Source organism: Tiliqua scincoides, chromosome 10 (genome assembly GCF_035046505.1).
Source record: "Tiliqua scincoides isolate rTilSci1 chromosome 10, rTilSci1.hap2, whole genome shotgun sequence".
NCBI lineage: Eukaryota > Metazoa > Chordata > Lepidosauria > Squamata > Scincidae > Tiliqua > Tiliqua scincoides.
The window spans coordinates 2,729,099-2,750,153 of NC_089830.1; the positions used below are offsets into that span (position 1 = coordinate 2,729,099).

The 21,055-nt window shown below is 43.8% G+C and overlaps 1 protein-coding gene across 1 annotated transcript; it reads right to left on the reverse strand.

Moving 5' to 3' along the window:
* Positions 1–6,183: 6,183 nt before the first annotated feature.
* Positions 6,184–20,570, reverse strand: SFPQ (splicing factor proline and glutamine rich). Its single transcript, XM_066638190.1, has 10 exons — positions 19,881–20,570; positions 12,748–12,936; positions 12,367–12,668; positions 12,155–12,250; positions 11,550–11,746; positions 10,884–10,968; positions 10,480–10,639; positions 10,198–10,246; positions 9,995–10,116; positions 6,184–6,608 (listed from the first exon to the last, which is right to left on the reverse strand). The coding sequence occupies exons 1-10, from the start codon at positions 20,553–20,555 to the stop codon at positions 6,471–6,473; spliced, it is 2,013 nt and encodes a 670-aa protein (XP_066494287.1). The 5' UTR covers positions 20,556–20,570; the 3' UTR covers positions 6,184–6,470.
* Positions 20,571–21,055: the final 485 nt, after the last annotated feature.

Below are 21,055 nucleotides of genomic sequence, written 5' to 3' on the forward strand. Positions count from 1 at the left end.
AGACAAGGGACAACTATAATTCTAAGATGAAGCAGATCAATTTCCACTAAGCTGGATATTCCAGATGGCTCACCAAAAGGCAGAGTTAGCGTTGCAACAGATGCATATACACAATTACATTCATACTATTTAACTGTACCGTTAAATAAACAGCATTCACTTTCTATTGGCTGAACTTACTACACATTATTATTGGCTGAATTTATTACATATTATTACTCAAATGTAGTCTTTTGGGAGAGTCCATTCAATCATTTCCTAAAGTTTACTAACTTCATTTCTAGTTGGTGTCATGAAATCAAATTTGATCAATCTAACCCTGATTTAAATCTGATCAACCTAGTGTACTAGCTCCCAAACTGTACACTGTGGCGCCCTGGTGATGGCTCTGTTGCAACCATGACTGCAGTTAAGTTTGAGAACTGCTAATCTAGTGGCACACAAAGATCTTTCAATATAGTATTTTAATCACGCTTTCCATGATTACAAAGCATGATTAGATGCTTTCCAATTCCAGAAATCAGCTGTCTCAATTGTAAACCATTTGCTAATAGACAGCAGAAAGTTTTTAAACTTAAACATTTTGGAAACCAGAATTGGATTATCACTTTAATGGGCTTAAACAGGAAAAGTATGAAAAATCTCAGCCTATTTAACATAATACACAAAATTGGCCAAATCAAGTCAATGAAAGAGACATACCACTCTAATCAAAGGGCTGTGTAGATATTAAGCCTTGTTCCCAAATGCATATTTTATTCTTGGAACCTTTCAGCTCACCCAGGGTGCCAAGCTCAGCAGCCAAGTCCTTTCGTATCCCAAGTCAACTTCCACTAGACCACATGAAATGCAATTTCATGAAGATTCTTACCTCACACAGAGAAGCAGTCTGGTCTCATCCTCCTGGCGCTACCTTCACCTAAAGAATGAGAACTGAAGTTAGCAGAGGAAAGCCAATTACAGAGTTTCTGAAAACAAAGTTTAAGTTTAAACAAGAGTTAACCTATGGATTGGTAGGTAAACTGAGGGGAGTTTACAAGTTCAGCCAATACAGTTGTGGGAAATTACATGGGGCACAGGTAGGAGAAGCTGCTTTATTTCAAAGACTGAAACACAGGATAGTGAACAAAAGCAACTATTCTTAACGACTTCTTAATCCTCAACTGCCAGCCTAAATGTAGGAGTATTTGCAGCCAGAGGCACATTATCCCTTCTGAGCAGATGCAAAAGCCACTGCATTCAACTAGGTTGCCTTTCTGAATTGCTGCCATATACACCCTCCCCCTGAAACAAATCACCCTTTGAACTAATAGGTCAATCGAAAGGTCCTCTGAACTTTCCACAGTACAGATAGAAGTTTGTTTAGTAAGCTTTCTGCTAGCTTTTTTTTCTGCAGTGTTCCCCTATTCCCCAAGTTCTTTCCCTGCAAGCCTCACATTAAGGGCATACAGTGAGTGAAAGGACAACCCTTCCACCTGCAACACTTAATGGCCCTTAAGGTCAAGAGAGACTGACTGCCAAGTCAGACAACGTGCCCGTTTCCTGAAGTCCACATCTTGGCTTAGTACTTTTACAAAAACCAGAAGGAATACATTTTTGAATATAGCCACACAAGATTATGTTCGTTCCATCACTAACTACTCGCTTGCAGCCATCCCTCCTCCCATTTGTACTCGTGCTCCATGCCATAATTATCAGATGGGTTTTGTATACACCACCATGGGCTTCCACAGGCACATGCTAATGTAGCAATCCTTCTCTAATTGCAATGACTGAGGGGGAATGTCCAATCCTCCTCCATGCCCACCCAGCCCCCCACTCCCTCCCTCACAGCATTTACTTAACCCCATCAAGTGGCATAAAAACAGATCTGCAACTGACCTGTTATTCCAACCTTGCTAGCTGTGATGGTGGAAAACAACCAAAGGTCCAAACAAACCTAAAAAAGCACAATCTCTTCATGTTGGGCTTGGTACAGAATAAGTGGCCACATGCCTTTCTGATCACCTGGCAACCGTTAAAATATTCAGCCCCCATATTGCTTGGGTGCAGAGCTAGGGCTCTGGTTGAGTTATTTCGGGGGAGGCAATAGAAGCCAATAGGAGGCAATTCTGCAGCAAATAGAAGCTTTGCACACTCTTGTGTCATAAAGTCTCCCCTCCCACACAAGTCATGAAGTGCTTTTCTCCTGACAGCACCAGTTATCAGAACTGAGAACCTAGCAGATTACTCATTATGTATTCTGGCACCACACTTCTGAGCTTGCAAAGTCAACTTTTGTTAACAAGTCAAAAGAATCAAAGGGTCTTTAAAAAAAATAAAAAAATGGAACACAATGCAAGCACTTTCAGTTATTTTTCATGCCACATACACAAAATGGTGTTTTTATAGAGACAAGGAGTTACTGCCTTTGAGATTATATCTACTATGTTTTTGTTTGTCACTGCAATTAAGTCACTGCCCATGGCCTTAGTCCAACTCGCCTGCTCTACATGAGAAATATCTAATTGCTCTCTGCATAACTGGAAGCAAAGATTATTGATAAACATCCCACACATCAAGAAAATCCTTGGTATACTGGGTCAAAACTGAGCAGACCTATTGCAATTGGGACTTATTTGCAAACCCAATTACACAGCAGTCATGCAGCCCTTTTTCCAGAGGAGCTGCTCACTCATTTTTGTGATCTAGTTTGTTTGGGTTTAACTAGTCTTAAAGAACACATGCTGCTCAAAACTAACAGAATTTCAAACACACACCTTCTGCAAACTAAGATATGAGAGCCAGTAGTAGTTCATAAGATTCAATGTTGAATCCCGCTCATTCCTAAGTCCCTGTATGACAGAAGAACACTTCAGTCCAAGTACAAAGAATAAAATATGGCTATTATCATCAGAAAAATCTTTCCCACTGAACCAGGTTTCTCATGCATTGGCCAAGACCCAGATCAGGTGAAATTCTACGACACAAATATTGAGCTAACTAGCACCAAAGCCAAGAGATCTGAGGGCAATACACATTAAGTATGTAACCCCACTATGTATTTTCATCACCAAGGAGAAGAGAGACATGTCCTTTTTGATAAGATGTACATGAAACATGAGAAGTAGGAGCTCTCAAGTCTTCAGTGTACCAAATGAATGAGTGCCACAGCCATGACCCCACAGCCCCCCAACACCATTTTATAGCTCACTACTAAGTTACACAAGAACTACTTCCCCAGCCTTCAAGCTTAGCACAGCAGCCATTTATTATTGCCCAGGGCAAAGTTACCAATGCATGTATCTGCCTAGCCAAGAGAGGGCTGTAAAGTGACTTTTGCCATGAGAGTCTAGAATACAGTAGAGCATTTATGTCTATGAGCAAACAGCAGCACCTTGCAGTTAAAAAGATTTACAAGTTGCAATCCCTTTCCCCTCCCACCAATCTCTAAGCAGGTCTTTGGCACACAGTAAAGATTGAAAGCAAGTCATAGGTACGAGGAAATCACGGGTCTGAGGCACACAACTCAGCATCACAGTTAGCTTGCCTAATGCTGCCTGAAGGTTAGGCCTCAAAATCTAAGTATTGCACACAGTATATGACCAGTGCTGCACTGAAATCCCATGGTCAGGAGTGTGATGCCAGAGTACCCCCAAAGCAAGATTACACAGAAAGTCACCAAGTTAGAGTTATAGTGCTTTTTTACCTACCTGTATGCAGGCGACAATGAGAATCTCGGAGCAAGCAGGAATACTACATCCAGGTCCTAATGTCCATTGCCACTTGTGGTACTACGTTCCTCACAGTTATGCACTGCGGAAATGCTGTCTAAGTGCTGTTATGTAGCAGGCCACTACTTTTAAACAGTGTCAAATCGCAGTCTCAAAACTCCAGAAAAAAACAGCAAGCCACCACAAGTGGTTGCCAAGTAGATGCCAAGAACTTTTTAACAAAGATACCACAAAATACGCACAGAAACAGAAATTCAGTTTTTCATTATAAGTGACAAGGATGTGTTTATAAGTATGTTGTGGAAGGGGTGGTCCTAGACAATCGAGTCAATGAAAATATGGAAGACCCTTAGATTGTGTACTGTGGTTTTTAATTAGAGATTAATTTAAAAGCTTAGTGGGCCTGCAGAAGTTAGAACAGCCATACTTCTGCTAAACATGCACCAACAGAAAGGCCAAAACTCTTTCAATGAGTGTTGAATGCTCATTTCATTTTAAAAATATTCTAATTCAATGGACCTAAGTGGAATTCAGTGAAAACCAGTCACACCACAGTACTGAGAAGCTCATCACTCACCCCAATTTAATCTCTATTAATTTGATAGTCATTGGGGACCCGTCTGTTTCATATCTAGTAAGACTACAGCTCAGGCCATTGGAACATGTGCAGTAAACGGCACTTGTCAGAAAACACATTAAGTCTACTGAAGCTCTCACTATTTGTTTCAGATGAAATTCAGCCTAGTTTTAGACAGAATGAAACAAGTGATGAACCTTAGGAAGATAATGGGACCATCAGCCTCCTTCACTCTTCAAGATTACAGTACTACAAAAGAGCATGGTTTACGATAAGTGCCAGCCTCCTAAGGAAAAATGGCATGTAATCTGAAAAATAAACTGAAAATTAGTGTCCACGTCCACAGGTCCCACCCATCAGTCTTAGAATTCCCTACTGTGGGTGTCCTTGTGAACACCCTGTAGAAAATGATCTGCAAATGTTTGAGTCCCTAAACACCCAATGACAATATAGCTAAACTTCCACATTACACTGAATTTTATACAATCATTTTTTTTCTACATTGGTGCCGTGTAAGAACTGTACACAGTTCACATATAGCAGCTGTATCAGCTGGTTGAGTGACTAACATCTTGAAAAGATTCTGTGAACATAGCTCAAAGCTAAGTCAGAAGCAATGGTCCAGCAGCCTCGACGATCACAGTGCTTACCAGCATTCTTGCATTTAAGATTTTTGCTCAGCACACAGCTTTGTGCTCATTGTTGGCATAGCCAAAGTGCTTAACAGACTGATGGCACCAAGGTTTGGTTCACAAGTTGCAAATGTTTACAGAGTCCATTCTTCCCCAACAGAAGACATTGAGAAGGTTAAAAAGCTACGTCACACTCAATCATTGAACGAAAATACATTCAGAATGAAATGCAGAGGATGGTCTCCATGCAGGTTGATCAACCCATCTTACTTTTTATCCTGGGAAACTCTGCTCCCAGAATTTTATATCACATCGGGGTACAGAGTCCAAGACACCTTGAAATCACGTTTCCACATGTGAATTCACACAGTAGAGTTGATTGGAGTTCCAACCCTCCCCTACCAGAGTCAATGCGAGTTTCTGCTCTGTGGTCCTAGATACAAGACTTCCAATTTAAATTGTATTTAGGCCTACAAATATCATTCCCTCTGGCAAGCTACTACAGAGTACAGAATGCTATGCATAGCTTTTATATTAACCCGAAGTTTCAAAGGACATTTTCATATCTGCAATCCAGTTTCCCAATGGTTTTACAAGTTATACAACTGCCCTCCCATACATAGTACTTTTTGCACAGTCATTTTGATTAAATGTTAACTATTAACTAGACCAGCCAGATTCCATACATCAAGCTACGTGGGAGGACAATCACACTGAACAATCCTTTAAAAGGAGATCAGTCGACACAAGCCATGTATGACTTATGGAACCCTAAACGGAGATGCTCTTAAGATACCAAGCAACATTGTCAGGTTCTTTGCCAAAACCTTCCCCTTCTCCCACCAGCTTACTTTGGGGGAAGTCCAGCTCATTTGTGACTTATCTGTTAAAAAGTTAGCTCTCTGTACCATTTTACAAAGCAAGAAAACTTTATATTTACCACAGGGCAACTAAAGCCCCAAGTACTTAAAATCAAGGTCGGTACTAACTAGGCTACAACTCCTGGACCACTAATGCCAGTATCCAAATTCTAAGCATAAGATTTCACCTGTAGGGTTCATGTGGATGAACCCCAATTAGTGTCAATATTCCATGTTGGCAGACAAGCATGTCAGTGTGACCTGTTATGGCATAGCAGCATCTAAGCCAGAGTGTGCCGTACACTATTAGGTTTCAAGCACTGTATTGCACGCTGGAAAGGGTAGTTTTTCACCTTGTATACTTGGAACCGCAGAGGCAAGGTTATCGTAAGAATCACTGCTACATTTAGTCTATTTATTTTAAGCACAGTAAAAAAAGTTTACACTTGGGAATTCAAATGGCACACGGTACACTGCCATCAAGGTAAGGATGTTATACATCAAAAAAACTAAGTTTTGAACACTGCATTACATAATTAGGTTTCTTGCCCAGCCCACTTACAAATTCTAGGTCATTAAGTTTCTAACATCCATAAAAACGTGGCTTTCTTACTAAAATGCAAGAATTAAAAAAAAGTAGTGTCTAAACAAGACAAAACAAACTGGAATGAAAGTCTACAGGTCACATCTAAAAACGGGGCTTTTTGTTTGGGCCTTCATATTCTTCTCTCCCCCTCCCATAAGCTGCTGGAGTTCCAGGCCCCATTCCTCTAGGGCCCTGGCCACCTACAGGCCCCGCACCTCCCTGCCCAAATCGCTCAGGGCGCTATCAGAACAATATTAACAGTTCATTAAGTGTAGTTGATGTCCATGTGTGTTAAGTATATATTTTAGAAGGTTCCGTAGTCAACGTTCGTCGATACAATCACCATTGAGTCGATCCACAGGTACCGGGAACATAGAAAGGAAAAAAGGGTAATTTAATAATTAGTTTATTTTAATACATGCCTTGAGGTATGTTCCCAACTTGATCCATTCTCAAATGCCTGTTTCAGCAAACAGATACTACCTAAAGTGCTAAAAATGCAAGCATTAGTAAAGGCTTCAACTTTCTCTCAGAAAGGAATTCTGGTGATTTGCCACAGTTACTTGCTCATCTGTACTGCATCACAAAGTAAGCCTAGCCAGGGTTCAGATCACTGAAGCACAAGCCACCTCATGAAAAACAGATGCCTACTCACCAGTTACATGGCATGAGACCATCTCTTTTCGTGGTGACTCAAGACTATTGTCTGCTTACTTAAATGTAAAAGTCTTTGAGAACAAAGTTAACACACGAGTAATGAAGTACAAGGAACATGAACCTAATGAATTTATCTAGCCAAGACAAAACCAACATGAACTGTTTGCACAGAATTGCACTTTTAAGTCGCTCCACTGAACTAAGGAGGACTTGGAGGCCCCGAACCCTCATGAAGTTTTGTAAGCAGTCCACTACAACTTTGCAGTTACTGAGCACCTTCTGCTAGTCTCCCATGAACCTATAAAACTGAACTAGGCTGCGATAAAGCAGACTTCAGTTAGCTTGCCAATTGATTTGTCATTCCTTCTTTTAATGAACTATTAGGCACAATGCATGGTATAATTGTACCAAATGTTCAGATATTACCAGTGCCACAAGGTCTGCCGGGAACTATAGTTTTATACAGAAAGCTTAAAAAATGCACTTGCTACAGAGCAATTCACTCAGCAAGACTTCTCAACCAGCTAACTGTACGAATGAGTCCCTCAACCAGACACGCATGCAAATATGCTGTGTGAAAGCCTCATACATTCAGTGTTCTCCCATGAACCAAGACCTAGATCAAAGTTGGGCAACCCGCAGCACTAATGCCACGTGGATACTTTTAGTGGCACATACGAAGTTGCCTTATTTAGAAAAATTTTAAACAAAGAAAGCGCCACAGCAACTTACAGTTTGCTTGATTTCTTTACTACTCCTTACACAGCACACCCAAGTTTCTAACGCTTCAGCAGACACGCCTATTCTGCTTGATTTGCTAAGGTTGGAAAACAGGGAGCAAGGCAGGAAAAGAATGATGAAAAGGAGAGGAGGCCAACAGGGCAGATGCTAGTGAGCTGCATTCTGCTAACTGGCAGGTCACTAGCTTATTCAAGAAGACCTGATCAGTGGCGGGCTGAGGAAGCAAGAGGTGGGCTAGGAAGGAGGTGGGAAGCTGAGATGGGCAGCACAGAGATGGCTGATGAGATCAGATCCGCAAAGTCCAGGTGGCCCAGGAAGAAATACCACCTTCAGTAAAATCAACCACAAAGAGATCCTGGCTAAGATCATCTTTGAGGACAAGAAGGTGGGCAGGCAGAGGAGACTGGATTCTGCAGAAAGGCAATGAACACAACTTATACTGACTTTGGAACAAGTCCTGCTGGGGCGGACTAAAGGTCCATGCAGACCACCCTTCTGGCCTCATCAGCAGTTCAGCAAGGGATCTTTGAAAAGTCCAAATTTCTTGCTTCTGGCACTTGGAGATATATTGCCCTTGAACTTGTCCGAGGCTCTATTTAGCTGTTGTGGTAATTGCTAAAATCAACTGCACTTTAGAGTAGCACGTTCAAAATTTTCTACATACGAAGAGGCAAGTGATGTGCTGCGGGTTGACCATCCCTCATCTAGATTTAAGAAGAGAGCTTAATTCACAAAATAGTTAATCATAAGAGCTGGATGCATGAGCCCTTCACTGATTTGCATAGGTATCCAATAACAGAGTCCCCAAGGATCAAGAATTCCTAATGTTTGACCAAGCCCCCCTAGTCAGATTTTCTCCAACTGGCTTTCAGTCATCAGGCTACAAATTTAAACTCCAAAGGACAAGTACCAAGGTTGAGCAAGTTATCTCCGCAGAGGATATTGGACTGCTTACATACTTTTGTAGCTAAGGAAATACAGAGCTACAGTACAAGTACTGCCTGCTAGAACTTCAGGCAGTTGAGTTTTCTACTATTGCCAATTTCAAGTGACTGAAACTTTCAAGTATTTCATATTACATGTATTGTGAATTTTGAAAACATGCACCCAGATTAAACAGTTTCATTAGAAACCTATTACTAATTGCAGACTCTCTTAAATTACAGGATGACCTAGGCACAGGGCACCCTGTTAATATTAGTATCTGAAAATAGTGAATTTTATTATACGAAACAATGATATGCAAGCTACAAGTAGCTCACTTTAGTAAGTTAATATCTCAATGCACAGATACCCTTGTCCCCACCCCTGGCCATGATTTTATTGTGTCAGAGTGCACCCATACAGGGAATGTAGACCACCACCACACAAACACTGGCTGCATCTGGATTGCAGAAGAGATTTATCAGCACTGCTGAAGTGCTGCCATTACATTACTCCAAGCAGGCCAAGAGACCATGCCACACCTATACGTGTGAATACAGTATTTCTCCAAAGCCTACAAGTACAGGAGCTATAACATCATATTGTTTAAGCAGCACCTAGACATCATGACCAAAAAATTGTCAGCTGTCCTTTGATAGTCAACAAGTGACTTGATCAAGGAACACAGAACATCAGAACCTACCTAGAAGTGAGAACTACTTCTCAATTCTTTGTGTATAAGGCAAAGGCAGACATATACAATACAGTATACTGCTTGCCATTTAATTACTCACCACTCACTGTCTGCCTGTGACTAATCGGCTGCATTAACAATAACTAAGGGTATGAATTTCACAAAATGCACTGAACTTATAATTAGGCTTGGAAGCGTGTCGCTGTCTGCTTAGCTTTCGTTTCTAGGCGCCACAGTTAACTCAAGTTCAGAAGACCACTTCTGCTCATTAAGCTAACTCAACTACAAGAACATGTGCTTTTTTCAAACATATAAACTTAGAGAATTAGTAGAATTCCTTCCAAGTTTAACCAAAGAGTTCCAAGCCCAACTTGCCACAGAAGGACTGCTAACATTCACAGGAAAAGTATCTAAGCAGACCTGTCACCATATTGGTAAAGACCAGGCCTAGTTTTACACTGCCCAACAAGACCTTACTATTACATTATGCACACTGATGGAAAAGGGAAGCCTAACTCGGTGTGTACGTTCGTCATCTAGGATAAAAACAGGTAAGAATTTAATAAAGGTTAATCTGGAATCAAAGTCAAGCGGTCACAGGATACATTACCATATCGCTTCCCATCATGGATCCACTCATAGATGCTTGTCCAACTCCAGGGCTGGTTTCATAGCCAAGACCAGTACCACCCCCTATGGGTGGGAATTTCTGAGCAGCTGTGCCATAGGGATCTGATGAAGAATCACAAACAGTTATAGGAAGGGCAAGTTCAACTTTTACACAACGATGGCTATTAAGCAGAAGCTTCCTACCTCCCATGTTCATTGTGCTGGTACCACCCATTCTCATGTCTCTCTCCCTCTGTAAAAGCAAAAGCAGAGTTTTAAGAACAAGCCAGTCACTTCAGGACCAGATATTCCCAATACACAAATCAATACAGATAAGGTATAGACTCCACACACACTGTTGCCAATTCACTGCATCCCACCATGTCATTTGCATACACAGCACAACTGAAAGGGTATTTTTGAAGGTCCAAAGATAGAATTCAGAAGTATTTTGATTTCTAAGGGATCAACATGAGATGCAGGCACCTGGGTAACCAGATTAGTGGGATTCTTCCAGCCCTGACTTACAGGGTCCATGTAACCCATTCTACTGTAACTTTCTTCTCTCTGTCTTCTCATTTGTTCTTCCATTTCACGTTGACGGAGCATCATTTCCTCTTCCCGCCTACGACGCTCTTCTTCCTGCCTAAGAATTCAGATTATTCATTAGATTTCAGACTACCAAATCTGAGGACAGGAGCACAAAACCGGTTCAGTAATTACATTTATGGTTTCAGTTTTTATTGCTGTCACTAGAAGCTAACTAAGTCTCTTATAATTGTACAAGACTTAAGATAATCAGACCATGATTTACACAAGCAGTTTAACAGCAGTACTTTGATAAAGTCAAGACATAAGCAGCAACAAAGACACATAAGGACACAACTTACCTCAACTGTATTTCTTTGCGTTTCTGCATCTCTTGATTGTGAAGCTCTTCCATACGTCTCAATTCTTCCTGTCGCCTCATGAGATCTGAAAAGTTGTTGAACCATGACAGTTGTCTTAAATTAATTTCTTATTAAGTTTACATCTCTAATCTTATCCATTGTCCAAAGTGCAAACAGATCTTTTAAAATAACATCTATGAAGTTTCATAGCCATGACTAACAAAAGTGATGTTGAGCTCACAAAAACTTTTGTTTCATGACGTAAATCCCAAATGTACACTAAGCAATCAGTTATGAACTTCCTATTATTGATGCTCTGACTATTCACATTTTCTATTTGTACACGCAACAACAATCTAAGCCCATGTTCTAGGCAGAATGGCTGAAAAGTTATGACCTCACAGCACCTCTGCAATCACTACGTGCCACATACCGAGTTGCAGTATCTTGGTTAATCTAGAACTACTTAAACAATAAAAACACCCAGTTAATTTAAACAAAAGTCTGCAGTATTTGGCACAGTGCAACGTAATTTAGGATTGAACCCTAACATGATTAGGAAAGAATAAGAAAGGAATATAGAAGCAGGAAAGGTTTTAAGAAAAGATGGGTGTCATCAAGTAACAGCTGAAAAGAACAAAGACTAGCCAGAGATCCTCGCCATACCCTGACGCAAGAGGTTTGCCTGATGCTCATGATAGGCATCTTCCATTTCGCTTTCCAGTTTGTCCTTGGCATCTTTCATGTTTTTTTCCACCTGATCTCTTTGCTGCTTCTCCATTTCATCCAAAGATTTCCACCGCTGAGAGTATTCGTATTCAAAACTTCCAGGCTGTGCAAAACGCGGAGGAGTTTCTCTCTCCCTAGAAAGCCAATTGAACATCCCATCAATATTGTCACTACATCCTCTTTGCCAAAATGATCATCAGCAGTGTTGACGAAGACGTCAATGAACTCTAACAAAGTTTCACAGGTATACATGGAAACACACAAGCATGAAAACCCAAGAATTTCAAATCTATCACGTATCAATACTTGAGGATTGCCCATTTGTTCTGAGAGAAAAAAGTTCCTTCCAGTCTCACAATAAAAGGGAACAAACCACATTATCTAGATAGAGTTCCCCTCACTGCAAAATTCACACTTAAATTAACTGGCATGCACCACTTTAATGGAGAATGACATTTTCTTCAAGCAAGAGCAGTAATACTGTACAAACAAAAACAAAGTCTGCATGTTGGTCATATAAGTATAGATGTTACTATACTTACTTTTGATACATTGGATTCTTCTGAGCCAGCTTTTCTGGGAGACCATCTTCATCATCCAGCTGCTCAAGTGGCTCCACAATAACTGGTCTGGGGGTACTAAATAAAGCAGAAGACGTTCCACTCACTTTAAACCCCAGCATATAAAATCAGATATCTGAACACTTTATGCCACATAATAATGAAAACTTCTCTAAAGGGTTACGCTCACTTACGTTGTCAGTAAAAAGACACCTTCAGTGCAACGCTCAAATGCTTTCCGTGCTGCTGGTTTCGATGCGAATTCAACAATGCCCTTCCCTGTTGATCTGCCACGATCATCGACAATCACAATAGCTCTTTCAATTGGACCAAACTGAGAGAAGGCCTCCTCCAGCAACTCGTTGGATACGTACGGGGAAAGATTACGCACAGAAAGTGCAGCAGCATGCGTGGCAAAACGTACACGGAGCTGTCTTCCTCTCATAGGAGTGTCATCAAGCTCTGCTTTTGCAATTTCAGCCAGAGCTCGCGATTCCTGTGGGCAGAACCAGAACTGTTAGAGCATCTTAAGCTTCAAACGGCACGTACTGAAAAATCTGCAGAAAGATGCTTACCAGTTTAATAAAGCCAAAGCCTTTTCCTTTGTTGATAAAAACTTCACCAGGTTCACCATATTTAGCAAATAATCTCTTAAATTCATCCTCTGTAATATCAGCTGGCAAATTTCCAACAAAGAGACGGCAACGCTGAGTGTAGGTCTTCTCTCCAGGACGTCTCAGAAGTGACAGATTGGCTTTAAAACCCTAAAAACAATTAATAGTACTTAATGCCTACAATTCTGATTTTGCAAATAAAAACAGCAAGTATGATACTAAAATGCACTCTAAAACGCATTCAATTACTTGCTTTTGACACCCTTCCCTCCTAATACATGTGAGGTCACACCTGCAGCACTTCATGACGTGCAGAGCAATACTACAAGGCTAGCACACCAACCAAGAGCCAAGACTCTTGTTCATTACTCCAAAAGATATCAACCACCTTCCATACACTACTTACTATGTAATAGCTGTTAAGAAAACCACACTGCCCCTTTAAGGGATGAGCCACTCCAACACTTTTCTACCAAACAACATTCATTACCTCTTATTTTGTCTCCCATCACTCTGATATGAATCCCCTCTTATCATATACATGCTTAAAAGCTACTGCACGCATCTAATTGGAAAATGTTTTCCCATATTGGTGGAAACAAACATCTGCTTCCAGAAACAGCACAACAGTGTTGTTCTAAGTAATAATGAAGCTTATTTATGCAGTACATTTTTCTACCACCCTTCCTCCAAGCTCAGGGTGGCATATATGGACTGTACCCCTCCCTTTTTATCCTCACAACCTCCCTGTGAGGTAGCTTGGGTTGAAAGTCTGCAACTAACCAAAGATCACCCAGTGGGCATCATGGTTGAGCAAGGACTTCAGCCTGGACCAGGAGGTTCCAACATCGAACACTACACTGGTTCTTCCAGCGCTACCTCTCATCCCATAACTGTTCTCAAATTGTACTTCTTTATAGTGTTATTCATTACTCCAAAAGGTCTTCTACCCACCCACCCCAATGTATTGACATACTTAAAAAATTATCTGTACTTGTTTTCCCCTTATAATATTATACATTCCTAACAAATTGATTTACAGTCAATCATTAAGACTTGCATATTCTCCAATCACAAAATCAGACTCCCATAACACTGGACATCACACAATTTGCCTCTGAAATGAAAATACAGTAGTTACTTTTCACTAATTTTGATGTACTGAACACAAAAATGGCAATGAAACCTAATGCAATGCATACATAGGTGGTGGGACAAGTGGCCATTTACCAGTATATGTCTATAAACTGTCTATTGTGAAACCATAGCCGATTTTGCATTTTCCTTGTCATATTCGCGTCCAGCACCTCAGAATCTGTAAGGAATGACTAATTTTGAGTGCATGTATTTGTTGTCCAGTATCACATAATCCATTTGTATATACAGTAAGTTTCACCCCAAGAAAATTTTATGCAACACCTCTGCTAACAATTAGTATTCCAAAGCCCAAGTAGCATCAACATGCCTTCTGGGCATGTGTACTTGCTTTATAAACTTGCTTTTGTACCAAGCCTTCAAGCCTTGCCTACTTCACACTCTCCAAGCCTCTGCACATAGTTCATATATTACTCTGACACGTCTGTAATTTGAACCTTCAAATCAAAGGCCACAAAACACAAGACCAGTCCATCAATATGCCATTTAAAAACTATGTCATTGCCCAGTGCCTTCATACAACCAAACTTGCAACTCTAACATTTGGAGTTCAACAGACTTAGATGTCTAAACACCAAAACCAAAACCAAAGCATGAGATCATCTATACAAGCCTCACTTTCACCAGCCAACCTGGGGCAAGTAAAAATACTCTACAGCCAAATGTTATCAGATTAACTATTCAAGATGAGCCTTCTGGACCATCTGCAAAATTGCTGGATGCTACTTCTGAGTCTCAGAAGGAAATGTATGACCACTGAGACCTCACAATCTCCCATCCTACCTACCATACGCACACTGGGTATGTTCCATGAGTTTCTTCTGCAGTCCCCCTTAACATTTCCTTTCCAATGCTTCTAACATATTCCTCTTGCCAAAATAACCCTTTCTCACACTCTCATGGCTCTTAAGACCCTTTCTTCTCCCCCAGCCATCCCAAAGTCTCCTTAGATAACCAAGACCACACACTTTAACACCCTTTACTGAAACCCCCCTTACAAATTCAAGAAAAACCACTGTAAACAATATAGTACAACACATGCACATAAGTCTTGCTTCACCATAAAAAACAGATTTAATGAGGCATAAGTTGTGGACCAGAACATGAGGAACTAGGCGAATCTGATGAAGCAGACTCCAGCCCATCTGTTAACTTTTAAGAATGAAAACCAACATTATTCACGAAAATAAGCTTCCATTTGATGAAGCAGACTCTACTGACAAGTTTCGATCACAGTAAAAGCGCTAGCATGATAAAGCTGTTAGGATGTCAGGACTCAACAAAACCTGGGCTTAAATTCCTAACCACCAATTAAACTCACCAAATGCCCTTAGGCCAGTCCATCTACTTGCACAAGCTTGCTTATAGTAAGAGTGTACTGTAAAATGTATTGCTTATTGTAAATCCCTTGGGGAGGAGACTCTAAAATAGGGGTGCTCAATAAGTCTATCCCGATCTACCAGTCGATCGCCAGGCAAAACGCATTATTGGGAGTGAGCCCCGCCCTGGGAGTGAAGCATCCCTGGGAGTGAGCTCCCTGGGAGTGAGTAGTCTACTGGGGCTGACTCGTGAGTAGTCCTGGAGAGGAGCCGCTGGCAGGCTTCTCTCCCGTCCACGCCTGGGGATGACTTACCTTTCCCCTGTTTTTGCACTGGTATGTATGGAGATCTGCCCCCCCCACTTCCATCTGTTGGTTCTGTGTGCAAGGGGTTTTGTACTGGTCTTGCTGTGATGTCTATACAGAGATCTTCCCTCCCCCACACCTTTCCCCTGCTTTTGCACTGGTATGTATGGAGATCTGCCCGCCCCCCCACTTCCATCTGTTGGTTCTGTCTGCAAGGGGTTTTGCACTGGTCTTGCTGTGATGTCTATACAGAGATCTTCCCTCCCCCACACCTTTCCCCTGCTTTTGCACTGGTATGTATGGAGATCTGCCCCCCCCCACTTCCATCTGTTGGTTCTGTGTGCAAGGGGTTTTGCACTGGTCTTGCTGTGATGTCTATACAGAGATCTTCCCTCCCCCACACCTTTCCCCTGCTTTTGCACTGGTATGTATGGAGATCTCCCCCCCCCCACTTCCATCTGTTGGTTCTGTGTGCAAGGGGTTTTGCACTGGTCTTGCTGTGATGCCTATATAGAGATCTTCCCTCCCTCACACCTTTCCCTTGTTTTTGCACTGGTCTGTATAGAGATCTGCTCCCCCCCCCCACTTGTATTGGAATCGAGGAAGATCTGATGGGAAGGTAGATGTGGTGTCAGCAGTGGCCCCTTTAAGGGTAAGGCCTGGGCATCCAGCAGAGTGTGCTGCACAGCTGCAGCCACTTGAAGGCAATAGGGCCCTCAGGAATATAAGAGCACCTGACAGGAAGGGCTCCACTTATTTATGTGAGTCAGCCTTTTCCTACATGAAGACCTTTAAGTCCAAGTTCACCAGTTCCACCATGACTAATGAACATTTGGAAGTGTGCTTGAAGCTGGCTGTCAGCAGCTACTGTCCGACTATGCATCCTTGGCTGATTCACTTCAGTGCAAGTCAAAGTAAACTCAAGTAATTACAAAAAATGTTTATAGTTAATTATGTTGTGTTGTGCAATACTGGCTCATGCGGTTATGCAAGGTACACCAACATACATTGTACACATAAATGTTATATGTTATGATGGCACAAACATTGTAAAAAAACTCTGGTAGATCTCCGGGCCTTGCTGGGTTTCAAAGTAGCTCTCGAGCCAAAAAAGTGTGAGCACCCCTGCTCTAAAGAAACTGTGCACAATAAAGAGCTTATCAACAATAAATCTATGGAGGACTTCAATATGTCAAAGCTCTTTATCATCAGCTTTAAGCCCTCTTACAAGACTGTTTGTCTCTTTCCTGCCCCTCCTTCTTCCCCAAAAGAGCCAAAACAAGCACTAGTCTCATCCCCTAACTTTAATGTTTTTATGTGGCTTGTAAAACTACATGATCACTTAAGCTGTGTACTGCAGAGAATGCTTACTACCAGAAGCAACTCCTTCCTTTAAACAGTGAGCATAAAGGGAGCAATATCAAATGGAACTGGGGTGCATTGCAAGTTCATTCCTTCTCTTGTTTTTATTCTGAAGTTCAGAATACAGACAGAAGAATGAACTTATTCCAATTAACTCAAACTGATATTACCCCTTTTTGCTGAAAATCACCCCTCTGAAGCACCAATACATTTTCAAAGCAGAACTGTCAATTCAATGGCAAAAACTGCATGAAAAACTGCATGGAGTTCCTTGCTCCATGTGCCCTATTTCCCTTTTTTTTTGAATGGGGAAAAAGATCCATTTGTAGCAGGGAATTCCATGTTTGCTTACTTGCTGTCACAGATGCCAAACTGCAAATCCCACCCTAATACTTGTGGTGGGATTTCCTGTGGTTTATTTTCCAAGACAATTGCCAGGGTTCTTTCCCCTACCCACTCCCAAACTGGCTAGAGTAAATTTTGATAGGGAGTTTGCATGATGGAGATGACTCACACAGACATAATCAAGCAAGGGCTGTGATTCCTGTTAAGTGAACAATTCCATTCTTTGATGTTAGAGTGAGTATCCCTTATCTGGACTGTTTGGACAGGAAGGTGTCTGGATATGCAAATAATTGTATACATACAGTGCAAAATTCTTCCTCTTGCTCATTTCAGTTAACCAAAGGATGTCTGCTGCCCTTTTTGACATTTTACAACCATATCTGTATGGGACATTGGACAAAAATGTCTGGATTTCTGAATAGTACAGATTTCAGATAATCAAACTATGCAACCTTTAAAATGTAGCTTTTCTTTTTCACAGTTTATCAGATTGCAATGCTAAGTAGGTTATTTTCAACTATCATTTGTTTTTCAACACTATTGACAAGATTCTTCCCCTCCCCCCCAACCAGGTAATCCAGCACAGGTAGATTATCCGGTCATCCAAAATCCAGACTACTGCCAAATCTGGACATTTTTGTCCAATACTTTTTTTTTTAACTTTCTATAGTGCAAACACTAGAAGGTCTTGTGCTCATTCTCACATACAGTGCAGACAGAGGCTATAAATTCTGTTCTCTATTCTGTGGTGTGAACCTGTACAGACACTGTTAAAAAACGTCCAAGAGATCAGCAGACATCTCTGGGGTAAAAGTGAAAAGAGCAAGAGGAAGCATTTATCATTATACGTATTTAGTCAATATTTCTGAAATCCAGACAGATCCAGAACCCAGAGACCTTCATCCTAAGTGATCTGGATAAGGGACATTCAACCTGTTTCACACAGCGCTTGTGGACCCACGCGGTTAACATAGGAACAGAAGACCTAATGCAGGGGTGTCAAACAACGCCTGCAAGCCGAATGCAGACCCAGAAATCAGTTTATCTGCTCCCCCCATAACTGGGCTCTCCCAGCTTGCTAATTGGGCTCTCTCATATCTTGAAAATACGAACAAGACCTGGACCTTTTCTCTACTGCTGTTTACAGCCAACTTACAGAGTTGCTATGTGAGATCAAAGTGTTTCTTATGTCTGGCTCTCATCTGCTTAGTGACATCACTTCCAGCCCTCAGCAGGTGCCACAAATTTTAACTCCAGCCTTCTGTTGGGAAGGCGTTTCAATGACATCACTTTCTGCTTAAATGATGTCACTTCTGGTCCTCAGAAGACACCACAAATTTTAACTCCGGCCCTCAAACTACTCTGGCCCCCTATAGGGGATGAGTCTCGATGACATCACTTTCTGCTTAAATCAGGGGTGTCAAATATAAGGCCCAGGGGCCACATGTTTATCCGGCCCTCAGGTTCTCAGCTGCTGAGGTGTTACCACTGAAATGGCAACCAACATGAAAATTGGACTTTCCCAAATCTTGAAATATGATCAAGATTTGCGTGTTTTCTCTTCTGTCATTTGTCATTTCTCTCTGTCATAAAGTCTGAGGAGAAATTATAAATACCTGTATAAATTTGCAGTAAATGAGTTTCTATATGAGAACAAGGTCTGGCTTCTGGCCATTAGCTGTTTAATGATGTCACTTTCTCCTTAATGACATCACTTCCAGCCCTCAGCAGAAGCCCTGAATGCTAACTTCAGCCCTCTGTATGAAACGGGTTTGATGCCCCTGGATTCAATGATGTCACTTCTGGCCCTCAGCAGACACCCCAAATTTTAACATAGGCCACGTGTAAGGAGCAAGATGACATAACTTTCTGCTTAATGAGGTCTCTTACAGCCCTCAGCAGGCACCACAAACTTTAACTCCGGCCCTCTGTAGTGCACGAGTCTCAATTCCATCACTTTCTGTTTAAATGATGTCACTTCAGGCCCTTTGCAGGCACCCCAAATTTTAACCTAGGCCATCTGTAGGGAGCAAGATGACATTGCTTCCAGCTTACGTGAGGTCACTCCCAGCCCTCAGCAGGCACCATGAATGTTAACTACGGCCCTCAAACTGCTCTGGCCCTCTGTAGGAGAGGGGCCTTAATAACATCACTTTTGATGACATCACCTTTTCCTTAAATGACATCACTTCCGGCCCTCAGCGGGCACCCAAAATTTTAACCTAGGCCACCTTTAGGGAGCGAGATGACATCGTTTGCAGCTTATGGTCACTCCCAGTCCTCAGCAGGCACCACCAACTTCAGTGCCAGCACTCTCTGCATGGATTGAGTGGTAATGACGCCACTTTCTGCCTGATGACGTCATACCGGCCCTCAGCAGGCACCACGGATTTTAACTCGGGCCCTCTTTAGGGAACGGGTTAGGACACCCCTGACTGGTCAGGTGCACAGCTGGGGGCGTGGCTCCTTGATTGCGACGTCACCAGGGAACACAGCCCCTCCCACTCGAGTCCCCTTTCCCCCGCGCATGCGCAGTCCCCGCCGCCAAGATGGCGCCGGGAGCGCGGCGCGCCACGAGCCCCGCCGCCATCTTGTGCCCTGCGCTCACCTCGGCGTCCGACATCTTCTCGCCGCCGGGGCCCTGGTGCTGCGTCTGCTGCGGCTGTTGCTGCTGGTGATGCGGCGGGTGCTGGCCCGGCCCGCTCCGCCTCTCGCCGCCGCCGCGGTGCTGCCCGGGACCGCCGCCCTTAGCGCCCGGCGGGGGGCCTCCCTTCAGGCCGCCGCCGCCGCCACCGGGGGACGGGCCGGGGCCCTTCTTGGAGCCGCCCAGGCTGGGGCTCTGGGTGGGCGGCGGCGCCTGCTGCTGCTGCTGCTCCGGCCCGGCGCCGCCACCGCCGCCGCGGCCCGACGAGGAGGCGGCGGCGGCGGGCGCGGAGGCCGGGCTGGGAGTGGCGGCGGAGGAGGCGGCGGGCGGCGGGCCGCTCTGGTTCTGCGGGGGGGCCGCGGCGGGCGGAGCCGAGGCCGGCGCCGCGCTGGGCGGTGTGGTGGCCGAGCTGGGCGGCTTGCTGGGCTCGGGCTTCGCGGGGCCTCCGAGGCCTGCGCCGCCGCCGCTGATGTGGTGGTGGCCGCCGCGGGGCTGGCCCAGCCCGCCGGCCATGCCCGGCGGCGGCGAGCGGAAGTCGTGGTTGCCCGGCAGGCCGCCGCGGCCTCCGCCGCCCCCGCGCCGGTGGAAGCCGCCGGCGCCCCCGCCGCCGCCCCGGCTGCGGAAGCGGTCCCTCGACATGGCGAAAATGGTGGCGGTCGACAGTGCAGCGCGCGCAAAATGGCGCCCGCCGCTGAGGAAAGAAACGGTCTCGACGCGGCCTTTGTCTCGTCCTTATATAGCCTCCTGCGCCGCCCCCTCTCGCCCTCTCGCCCAGTGGCGGCGCCGCGCGTCACGACTGACGGCACAGCCGGTCAATCGCTGCTCAAGCCCCGCCTTCGCCCTGCAAACCAAGGTAAAGTCCCGCCTTGCCGTTGCCCTGCCTCCAGGCGAGGAGGCGGGGCAAAAAAAGAATGACGTGTAGGTTGGCCAACAGGCACTTAAACCTGAAGCTCAACATACCTCTGCTCTGATTGGAGCGTTTGGGCAGCAGAAGGCGTGGCCTGCCTTCGGATCGGGCCAATCAGAGCTGCGCTCGTAGAAAGGAGCTCTGCGGCAGGCTCGCGGGAAGGGGGGGCACGTGGTTCCCCAGGTGGTCCAGGCTGAATGTGCCTTGCATATGGCTCTGCTGGGGAGCAGTC

Coding starts and splice junctions, on each gene's coding strand:
- SFPQ (XM_066638190.1), bottom strand. CDS start 20,555: ATGTCGAGGGACCGCTTCCGCAGCCGGGGCGGCGGCGGGGGCGCCGGC. Junction 10,117..10,197: donor CAGCACAATGAACATGGGAG/GTAGGAAGCTTC, acceptor ATTCTTCATCAG/ATCCCTATGGCACAGCTGCT. Junction 6,609..9,994: donor CCATGATGGGAAGCGATATG/GTAATGTATCCT, acceptor TTGTTCTGATAG/CGCCCTGAGCGATTTGGGCA.